Here is a 14,017-nt window from a genome sequence, read left to right as displayed (position 1 = left end):
GACCATGTTGTGACTGTAGGTTGGGAATTTTTGCTGTTGTGGTGTTCTCGTTAAAGGGGCGTACATCTAGTGACCTTTAACTTGACTTTTGTGCGTTCATGTTAACTATAGGCTGTTGGTTTGCCTGCCTGTGATGGCATTCTGTAGATGGCCCAATTCTGATTACCTTGTATCTTACCTGTGTGAGTGTGGTTTTGTTTACCATAGGCTGTGTTTTTCTTGTAGTGATGCTCTATAGAAGGAACATGCCTAGAGATCTTCTATCTCACCGTGTGTAGAATGGTCATGTTGATCGTATGCCTTTTGATTAGGATTCATGAAGGCAGATCTCCCATTTGACCACAAACCTTGAGTTGTGCTAGTGTGATCTTGGTAGCTAGATTGCAGCTTTTCGGCATCCTACCTCACCAATGTGAAAGTGATTATGTTGCCTGCAGATTTTGGGGTTTCTGTATGGTGATGCTTCTCAGAGAAGGTAGTGTTTTTGTAGTGATGCGTCTTAGAGGCAATGGTGTTTTGCAGAGTAGTAGGTTCGTCATGTAGTGGTGTTTCCTGGTGGGGACCGTGGGCGGATCTTGTGAATTTATACCTGATCCGTGCAAGTGTAGTTACATAGACTGTACCTAGGGAGCTACCTTTGTGTTGGCGTTCCTTAGAGGATCACAACTATTGGAACAGTTCAGCTGACCTGCACAAATGTGGTTATTGACTATATGTTGTAGGTGTACCTCGTGGCTTTCTCTGTAGAGTGGAATATGTGTTGCAACCTTTCACCTGAACTCTGTTGGTTGTGGATATATTGGGGTTTCCATGCGATGTCCAAGTGTCCTCTGTGAACGTAGGTTTGTGTGACAGTGGTATTCAACAGGGAAGCCTGAGTCCTGTGACATGCAGTAGAGTGGTCATGTTGAAAGCAGGTTGTGGGTGTCTCCTCCTTGTGGTAATCCGTAGAAAGAACAGGTCTGATAACGTTAGTCCTGACCTTTGGGAGTGTGATTGTCTTGACTATACTTTATGGGTTTCCACTATAGCGGTGTTCCATAGATGTGCACAAGTCTTGGGAACTATAATAGAGCGGTCAGAGTCTACTGTGGTTGGTTGTTTGGGCTATAGATGTATCTGTCTGCAGAGTGCTGTGTTTGTGCCTCCATGCCTCCCTTTAGCATGGGTTTTTAGTTTCTGTGCCCCCCCCCCCCCGTGGCTTTTTTCCTCAGATTTGACCCCGTACCCCCGTGCCACGCTGTTGCAAACTCCCTGTTTCGCCATTATATTGTATATAATTTTCCAAAAATCATATTGCCCCCTCTCCTCGAGCCTGGTGTACCCTCCCTGTGACGTGTTTTCCAAGCTCCATGTGCCCTTGCATACGTACCCACCCTCCCTCTCATTTGCAGATTGTCCCCCTGTCTCACATCAGTCTGTGGGCAAACAGGCCTCCCATTTTCTTCCCACACCCCCTCCTCGAACGTTGGAGTTGTTTCTCTCGCCCCACAGTTCATACCACCACACTTACGGGGGAATCAGAACGTCTCCTGTGTGTGACGCCTCTTAGACTGGAATTGGGGATTCCCAGTGTCAGCAAGTACTTTGCGGTGTTTTAAGGCTGCTGTAGTAGGGATGTTTACCCTCATGTTTAGGTGGCACCTAGATAAGTCCGTTCTTTGGGCATTAGAAACATGGAAGCAAAGCGGGTCTGGAAGGAAAGGTATAAAACGCGAATTGTGGGTGAATTGTCAATATTCTACCTCCACCAATACATGTAAATAAATGCTAGTGTCTGACAGCAAACCACCCGAGGTAGAGAGAGTGTAACAGTGTTTGAGAAAAGGGCGTGCCTCGGGATTTGGAGGGGTTAGATGGGAACAGGCCAAGTCTTGGTCCTTCCACTGAAGTGGCCCTTGAGGTAGCCTCGGAATGCTTCACGTATTTCATAAGTGGAAAAATACAGCTTTCTGGTAGTGTTTGACCATCGGGTGGGTGCGAGGAAGTGCTACATGACTGTGGCTGTACTTGCACATGGACATTGTTTGTCCATCAAGTTATCGGCAAGCTGGCTTCTGTGAATCCTTTGCTGGGTGGTGAAGGTTTCAGGGTTCAGTAGACGGTCTGCCCCTGTACGTTTCCCTGCCTTTCACCCCCAGACAGGGTGCCTTTCAGGCATTGGAATCTAGGTGCAACAGTGGCCAGAGCCAGGATCCTTCCTGCAGAATCAGGACATTCAGAAAAGGTGCTGTGGCAAGATGGCTGCCTTCACCCACGCCGCCTATGCAAGTCTCCTTAGCCCCTCTCCATAGACCCTCCTGCCCTAGGCCCCTTTTCTATGTCAAAGATGATACGTCTCCTGAGTAGCCTGTTATGCCACAATGTATACATGAAGGCGAATGAATGATGATGTAAAATTGAAGGAAAAGAGCATTGTAAGTCCACGCAAGTATAAATCGTTTTTTTAATTAATAAACCTTGTTGTGACAAATCGATAATAAACCAGTCATTACCATAAAATAGGACGTTTTTAACGCTAAGACGTGTAAGCAAGTCACAGTAACACATGGTATGTGTAAGAGAGGCTATTAAAAGGGACAAACCTTTCTAAGGAGGGATAATGTGTGCAGAAAACATGGCCTGTCCCAAGGTCGACTTGAGACGGAAAGGGAGCCCGGGCATCAAAATAAAAGCGGCCTTCATTAGTGAATCAGATTACTAAACAAGCATTGCCATTGCCAATAGGTTTGGCTTAAGAATGCACTGTCAAGCCAGACGTAAAAATCCAAGTGGGTTTATAACAGCATCTGTGCTGCTACCAGAGGAAAAAACACTATAAAGTTATTGAAGGCACTTTGATGGCGTTTCAGTGCTATGTGGGCGCCCCTGAAAGGTCAGCATCAGGCTCCTGGATAAATAAACACAATCATCACAGCTGTGTGAATGGCACGCACTTTAAAAAGTGGGCAACATTAGAAAATTGTGGCAGTTCAAACTGGTAAAGACACACTGAATAGATGTTTTGCAAGGTATGGAAGACTGCATGAATTTTTACTTGCTGCAGGCAGTGTTTGTGGTAATATCGGAAAAATACCCAGTAAAAACCGGACCACCAGACCATAAAACAGGTCCACAAACAGCCAACAAAAACTGATCTGACCTGTCAGATCAACCCAGTTCAGCACTTCGGGCACTGCCAGATTGTCCTCAAGTCCAGTTCGACCATTGTCTGTCCAGAGAAGAGCTTTAAATCGCCCCTGCGAGGGGTGAGCTGCCTATCGAGCTCATTGTGCTAGAGAGGGTCCACCAAAGAGCTGACGGCTCCCGTTGGAGGTGCGAGGTAGCGAGGCCCCAAAGCCCTTTTAAAGCGCCGATCCGGGCGAGGGAACATTGGTTTGTATTGAAAAAGCCTTAGACTGTCTGGCATGTGCCACACAGACTATTGAGACATGTCCTGCTTGGGAACAAGGTGCTGTCATGTAACGAATGCATCTTTGCTGGAACCGCCATTTAAAAAGCCGATCCATGCTAGAGAAAGTGCTATGTATGTAACATGTTTGCTTTGCTAGAGCTGCCATTTAAAGGCTTGACCTGTGCTGGAGGTGAGGGGTGTTGGGCGCATTGTCTGTGCTAAAGAGACCATTCAAAGAGCTGGATCCCACTATGGAGATGGTCAGTGTATTAAACGCATGCCCTGCGCTAGAGTCCCTTTAAAAAGACGATCTCTGCGCGGGGTGCTGTGTACATCATCCTGCACACCACGGGTACCTGGGGTTCTCGCTGCCCTTGCACATTCCTGGCCGCCTTTCACCGCTCCTTGCATTCTTTCTGTGTTGCCTGGGGACCAGCCCACCTCCTGGTGTTTATTATACCGGGAGATGTCTGCAGGGCTCTCCTTCAGCCGCCGTCGACCCAGCAGAGGGTGCATGGGGTTTAGGTGACCTCGTATGTGAACCTCTCGACTCTTACAACCGGGCGGCCTCAAAGCAGCAGAGGGCGCCCGACAGCCGGAGGCTCGGTGGTAATGGCTGCTGCACCTCAGACAAAGTGAGAGCTCCAGTTCTTAGGAGTGAAGGGAGCTCTGCACATGTCCCGACGCAGTGCCTTGCTCCCCACAGAGTGACGTTCTCCGTGAGAGATGGTTTACTCCTTTACCATGGAGGGAGCAGGGAATCCGCACCTCGGAGTGAGTGAGGGGCCTCGCAAAGAGTGAGGCCCTCTGCCTCTCACCAGGAGCACAGTATTTTGGATTCCTATGTGAGTGAGGACCTCGCGTCTTAGAAAGGCGCTTCCTGCATCTCACAGGAGTGATGTAAATCTTCACCTCAAAAGTAGCGAGAGCCTCCGTATCCAAAGGGAGTGACGTCTCCACCCCTCAGAGAGAGTGAGATTCTGTGAAGCTCGTCACCGCTCAAAGTGAGTGAAGGTTCTTGCATCTCAGAGGAAGAATGTAAACCTGCACCTCAGAAGGAGCCGGGCCTCTGGGACACCAAGGGAGTGAGGTACTCTGCAGGGAAGCGGTACCGTGCATCTCAGGCGAATGAGGATTCCGGAACCTTGCAGAACGTGTAACTCAGGCAAGGTGTTGAGGGTGTCTGAGGTGTTGCCAGAGATTGTTAGTGGGTATTCCTTGTTTTGGAGTGAGTTCCCCGCCAACTCTGTGTCCACAAGCACCTGTTCATACTGTAATTTCCCTGGATGCCTACAATTTCTCTTCTTCGTTAATACATCTGCGGCTCTGTTAGGTTTACAGTTATCTCACGATCTTACTTGGACTCATTCTACACCCTACCCTTTGAATGATTTACAGACCCCTTCTTCTGAAGAGCCTGCACAGATGGGCTCGACTCCAAAGTGACTCCACATACCCCTGTGTGCCCGAATGCCTATAATACGATGTTGTCCCTGAATGCCTGTACATTCATACACCCTTTGGTCTTGAGTACCTGTGCGACCCCTTGTCCTTCAGTGTCTGTACAACCCACCTTTTCCCGGATGTCTACAGAAACCCCGTGTACTCGAGTGTTTGCACAGACCCCCGACGCCCCAAGTCATTACACAGACGTATGTTTTTTTTCTACACATCCCATTGGACAACCCCAAAGCTTGCATTCCAGGACAGGATTTCCCAGCGCCGCTTCGTATTAAAAACCACAGGAGCGAGCGACTGCCGGCGTTCAGGAGAGGCCAAGTCTTTGGTGGGGGGCTTTTTGAGCCTGGGGAATACCTCATTTTAATTGGTGAAGCCCGGAGTTATTCAGCGGCACAAACATAAGGGGGGCACATAGTGCAGCGACTGCCAGCAGTTCCTGCTCCATTAGAGAACCGAGGCCCTACGGCCAACTCCCTGCACTTCTAACAAGGAACAACCGGGGGCCGCAGTGACACCCACAGACCTTTCACTGTTTGCGTTATTGGCAAAGATGAGGTCCTACAGACACAGCTATGGAAGTGATACCCAGTGGCCAGATACAGTATTGCACCAGGAGGTAGCAGACCCCTGGGCAGTAGTGACACCCAGAGACTATTTACTTTGTGTGTTATTGGCAAAGATGAGGTTCTGGACGGAACAGACACGGGTGCAGAAGTAACTCCCAGTGGTCAGATACAGTCTGGTAACTGGAGGCAGAAGAAACCAGTGAAGCAGAAGTGATACCCAGTACCCAACCACAGTACGCAACTGAATGAAGTCCTGGGATGGAGCATGCCCTGGGGCAGCAGTGACATCCAAAGACTAGTGAGTGTGGAGGAGGCAGTGGTGCATCCAAAACGCCCTTTGACTGATCCATATCAGTATGACATTGGCTGTGGTCCTGCAGAGAGTGAACAGACACTGATGTATTCATTATTGACGCCTTCTGACCATTCTCAGTATGGCATTGGCAGAGGGCTCAGGGTACACTAGTGCAGCGGTAAATAAGAAACTCAGTGAGTGAGATCCTGGAGGAACCAGTTCACTTTCCTACACTGCTGAACCAATGTTTATTATTTGAGGTGAGCAGTCATCTAACTTTAGGAAATAATAGCACTAACTTGTCAGGGTGAACCCGAAAGTCACCCAATTAACCTAAGCCCTGCCCCTGGTACCTTTGGCATACAGCAGACAGGCTTAACATAGGGCAATGTATAAAGTATTTATGCAATACCAAAACAGTAAAAACATCAAAACACTAAACAATAAAAATCCCAAACCAAATTAGAAAAATAGAGCAAAATGACAAAAAATCAAATAAGGCAAACCGGGAACATGAATTCTTAAATGTTTGTCAAAATAGTGCCAAAAATAACTAAGCAGTAATGATAATCAGTGGAAGCTTATGACCAAGCCCTAGACGCAGTTTCAAGCCGACTGATAAAGAACTCTGGTCAGAAACTCCAATGAGGTTCATCCTGGTCAAAGTTTTTACCTACTGGCTTCGTTTTTAAAGGATGTCAAACTACTCCAGCAAGGCAAGCCCAAAGCTGTATCAGATGAAGTTGCATCGAAATCGGACAGATTTGCTGCAAGGCCTCCCTGATAGTCCTGGAGGTTTTTGAATCCAAACATTTGCTTAAGCCCCAGCTTTTCAGAAATTCTGCTGCAGCTCCTCTGGGACACTTCTAAGGCTGCCCGGATCTTATGGATGAAACTTAGGGGCCAGGACTCACTCCAGCACGGGCAACACACAAGGTCTAGTCCAGGGCTAGTTGGTAATGGTCACTTCAGGAAAAAGGGCTCTTGCAGATTGTGTGGTCCCTGTAGCCACACAGGAGGTAAGGCAACTGATCCTAGGAGTCCCTTTCTTTGTCATGGGTACAATAGGGAGTGGGCCCAGCCCTTCAGGGCTCCTCTCAGGTCACAGGCAGCAGGTCCAATCCTCTTCTGATCTTCTGCAAGCCCAGACTATGTTTTGAGGTGGGTTTCTTTTGGTGACACTTTTATGGCTGGCACTAGGTAGTTAGTGGAGGTGACTCCTAGACACTCCCTAGCCAATGGAAGAAAAGTTCTTGGGGCAACTCTTGCCACTGGTGTAGCACACCCTGTTTGTCTTATTGTGAACAATCCCTCACTCCTAAAATCCAAGATAGGGGAACGCTTCTTCACTTTTGCAAAACCCTTGGGTCCACACAGAAGTGTGGCCATGGAAATGAGCAGTCCCCTCCTCTGTGTTCATTCCACACTAGTTCTGGGGGCAGGTTCCCTCGCATGGGTTTGGTGCCAGCCTGGTCAATATGGTAGCCTTGGGGACAAAGGCTTTTCCTTCTTCAGGTCTCCCTTACATTAAACTATGAATGCAGGCTTCATCTCTGTCCTCAGGTTAATGACATTTCTGAGCACACCTCAACTTTGTTTCGTGATCTGATAGGGGTTGAACACCCCACATTTTGTCACAAGCCATTGTTCTACTCTAGAAGTAGGTTTCACACCACATTAAAGGTCAATTAGTGACTGGACAGCTGCTAGAAGACTAAAGCAAACTAGCCTCCAGGAGTTTTTATCAGGGAAAATGTAACATTCTAAAAGTTACTTTTTCTAAATATTCATTAGAAGTCTAGCTTCACTAATGATTCAAACTTCTTTGGATGATATTGTTAGCAATTTTCTGTCAAAAGTTACAAGCTAAAGTTTATAATCTGTACTTTGACATTTTCTAGGATTCAGGTACAGCCTTGCCAGTTAAAATAGCTCTTTGGGTCTAGTCAATGGAGGAACATGTCAGCTTAAAAGTGGAACATATGCAAAATGTATATGTCAAGTACTCTACCTTGTGGGCAACAAAATGTGCTTTAGGGTGACCTATTAATAGTTACAAGCACGGTTTTCCACCTGTCTAAAAGGGTTATTTTGACAGGTGTGACTGTAGGTTTTGGGCTGCTGCAAACCTGCCACACACGGTAGGCCCGAAGCCACATTTTGCATGCTAACACTATGGATGGTGCTATAGGTGCTGTAGTCCACACGTGGCATTTAACTTCCAGGCACTTGGTATACTTTCTGTACCATATACTAGGGCTTTATAGGCAAGTTTAACATGTCACAAAGGAGTAATCCAACTCAAGCATGTCTGTAGGAGGATCCCAAACATGTTACTCTTGCTTGCCAGGAGTAAAATGGTCAGAGTTCAAAACCAGCAAAAAAGAGTCCTGAAAAGGTAAAAACTCTAAGGAGACCATGCAGAAAAGGCAAATTTGCTACAAGCCGGAATAGAGTGTGGCTAGTCAGCAGGGGAAGGCTGCCCTATAGTGCAGTTATACAGTGCCCAATGGGCTGGTCTAACAGATCAGTGTGTGGGTCATTTTTTTGTGGGCCTCTTTTTTGGCCTGGTGGGCTGGCTGGTACTGTTAATTTCCCTGATATTACTATAAGCATTGCCTGCAGCAACACAAATTCATACAGTCTTCCATACCTTCGAAAAACAGCTATTCACTGTGTCTTTACAAGTTCAAAACTGGCCTGATTTGCAAATACGGGCAACTTTTTTAGCTATCAGCTACACTAATGGGGCCACTTTTAGTTTGATGCCCGGGCCTGACCAGACCCTGCTTGTCAGGTGTGTAATTAACTAAAGTTACAGTGATGTGGCTTAGTGCTTTAGAATCCGTGGATCATGATTGGGTAAACAAAAGGCCATGCACTTTGACCCATCCTGTCAATTTGTTTCTGACAAGCATTGAGCGCCATTTTAACAGTTGGCTAAAAGTGATGTCAGTGAGTCCCAAGAACTACTTGCTGACCATAGGAGTTAGGTGCTGGGTTCTCTGGGTGAAGCACCCTGTTTTACGGTGCCTGACATCTTTCTTACCCCTTGCAGGGCTTTCAGCGGATGTTTGGAACCTACTTTCGTGTCGGATTTTATGGCAGCAAGTTTGGGGATCTTGACGAACAGCAGTTTGTGTACAAGGAGCCGTCCATCACCAAGCTTGCTGAAATTTCACACCGGCTGGAGGTAAGGCCTTGGGGTTCAGGATTGGAGGCTGTGACAATATTGTGCTGGTTCTCATCCACAAGCCCCACCCTCTCTCTCTCTCTCTCTCTCTCTCAGAATAGAGAATCTTACAATCTCAGACCCTTTCAGTAACTATTCAGTAGAAAATGCTCTGTATAAAAACGTGTGCACTGGAGCGTCAAGGAAGGACGGGGTGCAGTTGAATTGTAGTCTATATATTCACCCGACGTTTGGTTTAGCAGACAGAAGGCCTAAGGACTTTAGAGGTATAATTTTGGGGTACTTTGATAATTTTGTTGAAATGTGATACAGGTGGTCTAGTATTACCCTTTCCCAAAGCACCACAGGTAGTTTTCTGGCAAAAAATGACTCCCCGATACTGAAAGGGACAGAATTTGCACTGATGTGTAGTTCGAGGTTGACCTTCCTATGACAAGTCATTTCTGGTGTGTGCTTTCTGTCCTGACCCTTTAATTCCTGTCCGAAAGTAAGCAGTTGAGCTCCATATTTTTCCCATAATTTCACACCTGGCCATCTCTGCTTCTAATCATGCATACTTTGAAAAGGATATACTTTATTTCATCCTAGCTTGTGGTGCTGTCCAACAGTGCCTTAGGCCAGTCAAGTCACAAACCTGGATTCCACATAAAACGTTGATGTTGGTGGGATGTCAGTGCTGAACAGCCACCAGCTCAGGCTTTTTCTTGTTTTGAACTTATCTCCATGGACATGGCTGCTTCTTTTGGAGGATGTTTTAGTTTGTCGATCCAGACAAAACCACTCTTTTGTTGTGTTTTTTTAGTCTTTTTGCCACCTGTTAGCCTGTGGATGGTAGGACAAAAGGACCATGAATGTTGTCTTTATTGGTCACTGAGAATAGAACATAGGCACTCCTCTAAGGACAGACTCACTTAATAGTGCCTGGCAGCGTCTCTTCCAGACACAACCTTTTTATATTCTCTCCATCCACATCCTCTCCCATTGTGCATTGGATGAGAATTTCAGACTTGTGGTGGTTAGTTTTTAAATATACAGTAACCATATACTGCATAAAAACCCCAAAAGTATTTTTTCAATTCCTTTACAGACCTGCCAACTTGTGAACATTATTAAGCGTGTGAAGGGGAAGGGGCTAAGTGCCAGGCACAGCCCGAGGCACTTCTAAATGCACCTCCAACAATGCCCCCCTCCCCCACCACCCAGTCTATACTTAGACTTGGACGCTGCTGCTGATGTCCTGGGAAGGTTTCACACCCCCTAATGGACATCTGCTGAGCAGACTATATCCAGCCAATTAGCTGGAAGCCTGCTCTCTGCAGACGTTTCCAGCTAATTGTGTGCACACTGTGTGATATTGGCTCCTCATTGGTTGACTGTGTGATGAGAGCCAAGGCGCTATGTTGGAAGTTGGAAGGTCTGCCTTCAGATTTTCCAGGTGGCTCCCCTAGCACTGACCTTGTGATGAGGGTTTGATAGTCTATGACTACTGCATGCTGGCTGCCAGGGTGCCCTTAACAGAAGTAGCAGGTTCTTGTATCAAGTTCAAAGTGCTTTAGTTATTAATTTTATACCCATTGCGTTGGCAGGAGTTCTACGCCGAGAGGTTTGGCGATGACATGGTGGAGACTATAAAGGATTCTAACCCAGTGGACAAAAGCAAGTTGAATGCCAACAAGGTAACTTGTGGTGTTTATGTAATAAGTTCTGTGTCCTGTGTGTATATATGATAATCTATGTTTGGGTGACTGCCTTGTGTCCTAGGTTTGTTCGCCTTATGTATGTGCCTTATTTTTCTGTGCCTGAATCTTTCTGCATGTGCATGTAACGGGGCGGTAGGAGGTTGTGTGTGCTTGCCAGTCTTGGTGGAATACATTTTTTTGTAATGCCTAGTTGTCTAACAAGGCAGTATTTGCATGTTTGTGCATGGTGCCTCTATCTAGTTGGTTTTAAAAGAAATACCCTGAAAATGTATTTTGTCAGACAGGGTGAAGGTGACTGGCTTTGTACCACTCTCTGGTATGGCTTGTAGCCTGTTCACATTGTTTATTTATGCACACCTTTATTAAACGTGTTAACGTGTTCAGAAACAGTCACACATGACTACTCCCTGCAAAGGAGTAAAGGTGCTGTGGGGACTCAGAGACCACTATGGTGTAGCAGGGCCGGTTTCAGTGCCAGAGTCTATTCCAGCTTTTCACTGTGAGGGCTAATAGCAAGAGACTCTTGGATCCAGCATGGTTCCTGTTGATGCTTATGGCCTTGCCAAAGCCTGAGCCTATTCCCACTTTTTTGCAGTGCGGCAAAAAAAAAAGTACTTGAGATCAGCATGGTGACCAATGACTTTGCCACGTTCGAAGCTGGTTTTTTTTCCAGCTTTTCACGCTGAGGACTAATGGCAAGGCACACAGATTCAGTGTAGTGCGTGTTGAGGCTGGTTGCCTTGCTGTGTTCAAAGCTTGGCTCTATTCTAACTTTTCACAATGGTGACTAAAAGTGTGAGACTTGAGGATCAGCATAGTGCCCAATGAGGCTGGTGGACTTGCCAGGGTCAAAGCTATGGTGTATTACAACTTCCTACATTTTAGGCTACTGGCAGGAAATAACTGGGGTCGGTGTCCAATGAGGATGGTGGCCTTTCCACTGCCAAAGTGTAGGCCTCCTCCAACTTTGCCCAAGGATGGTGGCCTTTCCACCGCCAAAGTTTAGGCTTCCTCCAACTTTGCCCAACAATGATTAAAGGTGGGTACTCGGAGACCACCATTGGGCTCTGGTGACTCCTTCAACCTTACCATGTTCCAGGCCCGGGCCTAGTCAATAATTAGATAGCAAGGCTTAAAGATGGGGTGGATGGCCTAGAAATCACCTTTAGGCATGGGGGTGGTGGAGGCCTGAGCACATCCATGGCCTGGGTCTGCTCTTGATCGCAATAATTGTATCCAAAGAAATGGAAGCTGAGCCAGGATAAATCATCTTAGGCCAAAGGCTTTGGCTTACTCTAGCTTTTTACACATAGGCCCAGAGTAGTAAGCTTTTTAGAGAATTTATTGGTGCTGACGAGACCAGGGAAGATGACCTAAAATGTTTGGGATTCATTCTACTTCCCCTTAGTTCCCTGGTGAGGTGAAGAGGTCAGAGGCTTTTGATTTCACTAACTCTCTTAAAAGGTAGGGCGACCCGATTTCAAGAGCCAAGGACTAGAATATTCAACATAGAGGTAGGACTACAACTCTACATTGGCCGAGGGGCAAGGTATGCATTAGTTGAGCAGTCACCAAAATAGTAAACAGAGAAGATGAGGCAGTAAAGGACACTACATGCAACTTTTACATCTGCGTTAACAAGATTGCTTTTTGCTAGTGACCGGAAACGTTTTTTGCACTGGCACAAATGAAAACGTGCCTACCTCTATATTTAGTTACGCTCTGCAAACAGGAATGGATTAAAGTTTCAGAATTTTACCGGGTCAGATGGTAAAAAAACACGATTGCCACGGCAAATCCTGGATGCCTGCTCAGCCTGCTAAGGGAAGCCAGTGGTCAGCAAAAGTGTTAGCATAGGGTGCTGTGTCACAAAGAGGCGCCAAAAGGTGTTCGAAGGGCCCCGCCTTTGTCCCGGGCCTGCACTGTTTGTCAGAGGGAGGCCGCACGTTGTGCTCGGCGCCAGCTTCCCGCCCGGGCGAGCGCCTGTTACTGTATATGGAGACGTGGATATTCCCGGTGGGAGGGGTCCGCCCTACTTCAAGAATGTTTCACGATCTCCCCACTTCCAATGGTTTATGGTTTATAAGGACACGTAGTTATAAACAGAGCGGTGGGTGGAGTTTTCTAATCAGCCTTCTGGTTCCCAGTGCCGGGTCTTATAAGGATTGCCACACTACAGTACAAAGAGCGCGCGCACCAGGGGTGCAGCTAACAGTAGTGCTTCAGGTCCAGTGGCACCAGGGCGCGGGTACGTGATATGGGACACACTACAGCACAAACGGCTTTTTTTCTTACTACTCAACCAGGGAACTGAGCCATTTCCTCACTTACATTACGGCCCACGTCACATTTACTATACCACTGGAACGTATCGTACCGTCAGTTATCACAAGAGGGGGGCACTGGCAGAGGTGTGCTAGTAAGCTTATGACTGCTTGGTTTTCATTAGGTCAGGGGCTGCAAAGAAAATATAAATATTAAATAGTAGATGTTCTGCTGTCTCATGCAGGCCTCAACCCATCGTCCGCAACAGCACGCAAAGAGCCACAAGCTGAATGCTACATCATTAATATTTATGAGCAGGATGTTTTCAACCTGTCCCTTAGCGGCACGCGGGCTTTGCACGTCACGTCAACCGCACGAAGAGCAACTTGGCACGTAGCAATACAAAAATTGTGTTCAGCCGGGCTTTTTCTTACACGTCAGGCTCTAAGTGTTATTTTTACTGGTGGTGTAATTGCAAAGTTTTTTTTAATACTCCCGAAAGAGTGTGAAAACGGTATATTTTACAGCGTTTTTTCCTTGGGCCATCAGCATGAAAATCGGTTATTTGGTCACAATTTATGTCGTTAAGGCCTTTAACTTTACAAAAATACAGATGGAAAAGGTATACTTTGTGGTCCTTTTCCCTGCAAAACTACAATGCAGAACGTACACTTATGTATCTCTGCGTTCTTTTTCGGCACGGAATTGTGACACATACTTAATAAAATAGCGTGAATCGCACTGGCTTGGCTTGGTTCCATTAACGAGAAAAATATCTTGCTACGAAGAGAAAAACTCGCCAAAGGAAAATCGGGAAAGTTTATTGAAGGGTGTAAATTGGGACCTGCACAACCCTCGTCGTTATTTCTAGACTCAGCTGTGTTCATTTTGTTAGCCTGCTTCTTTGTCCTTCCTTCTGTACTTCTCTCCAAGCCTCTGGCACACGCTCATACTTTTCTCTTCTAATCCTTTTCCTTGCCCTTTCTCTCCTGTCTCCCTCCTTCTTTCACCCATCTCCACTCACCTTCACTTATCTCCTCGTTTCATTCCATCCTTAGCTCATAACCTTTTTTATGCCTTCTTACCTTTGATTTACCCATCTTTACTCCCTTCTTCTCCCTCTACTCTCCTCTCCTTTCTCTT

General features: G+C 46.6%; 1 protein-coding gene across 6 annotated transcripts in view; it reads left to right on the top strand.

The window, feature by feature from the left end:
- LOC138292835 (dedicator of cytokinesis protein 7-like) overlaps positions 1–14,017 on the top strand; it is a 512,184-nt gene that overhangs the window by 457,247 nt on the left and 40,920 nt on the right. For 4 of the 6 annotated variants that reach the window (XM_069231647.1, XM_069231646.1, XM_069231644.1 and 1 more), the window contains 2 exons: positions 8,784–8,909; positions 10,496–10,585. In XM_069231647.1, the coding sequence (XP_069087748.1) occupies positions 8,784–8,909; positions 10,496–10,585 (216 nt within the window). Of the gene's footprint in view, positions 1–8,774; positions 8,910–10,495; positions 10,586–14,017 lie in introns of all 6 variants that reach the window. The other 2 variants (XM_069231649.1, XM_069231645.1) reach the window with 1 other exon arrangement.

Source organism: Pleurodeles waltl, chromosome 4_2 (genome assembly GCF_031143425.1).
Source record: "Pleurodeles waltl isolate 20211129_DDA chromosome 4_2, aPleWal1.hap1.20221129, whole genome shotgun sequence".
Classification (NCBI taxonomy): domain Eukaryota; kingdom Metazoa; phylum Chordata; class Amphibia; order Caudata; family Salamandridae; genus Pleurodeles; species Pleurodeles waltl.
This window is presented reverse-complemented; position numbering and strand designations above follow the sequence as displayed.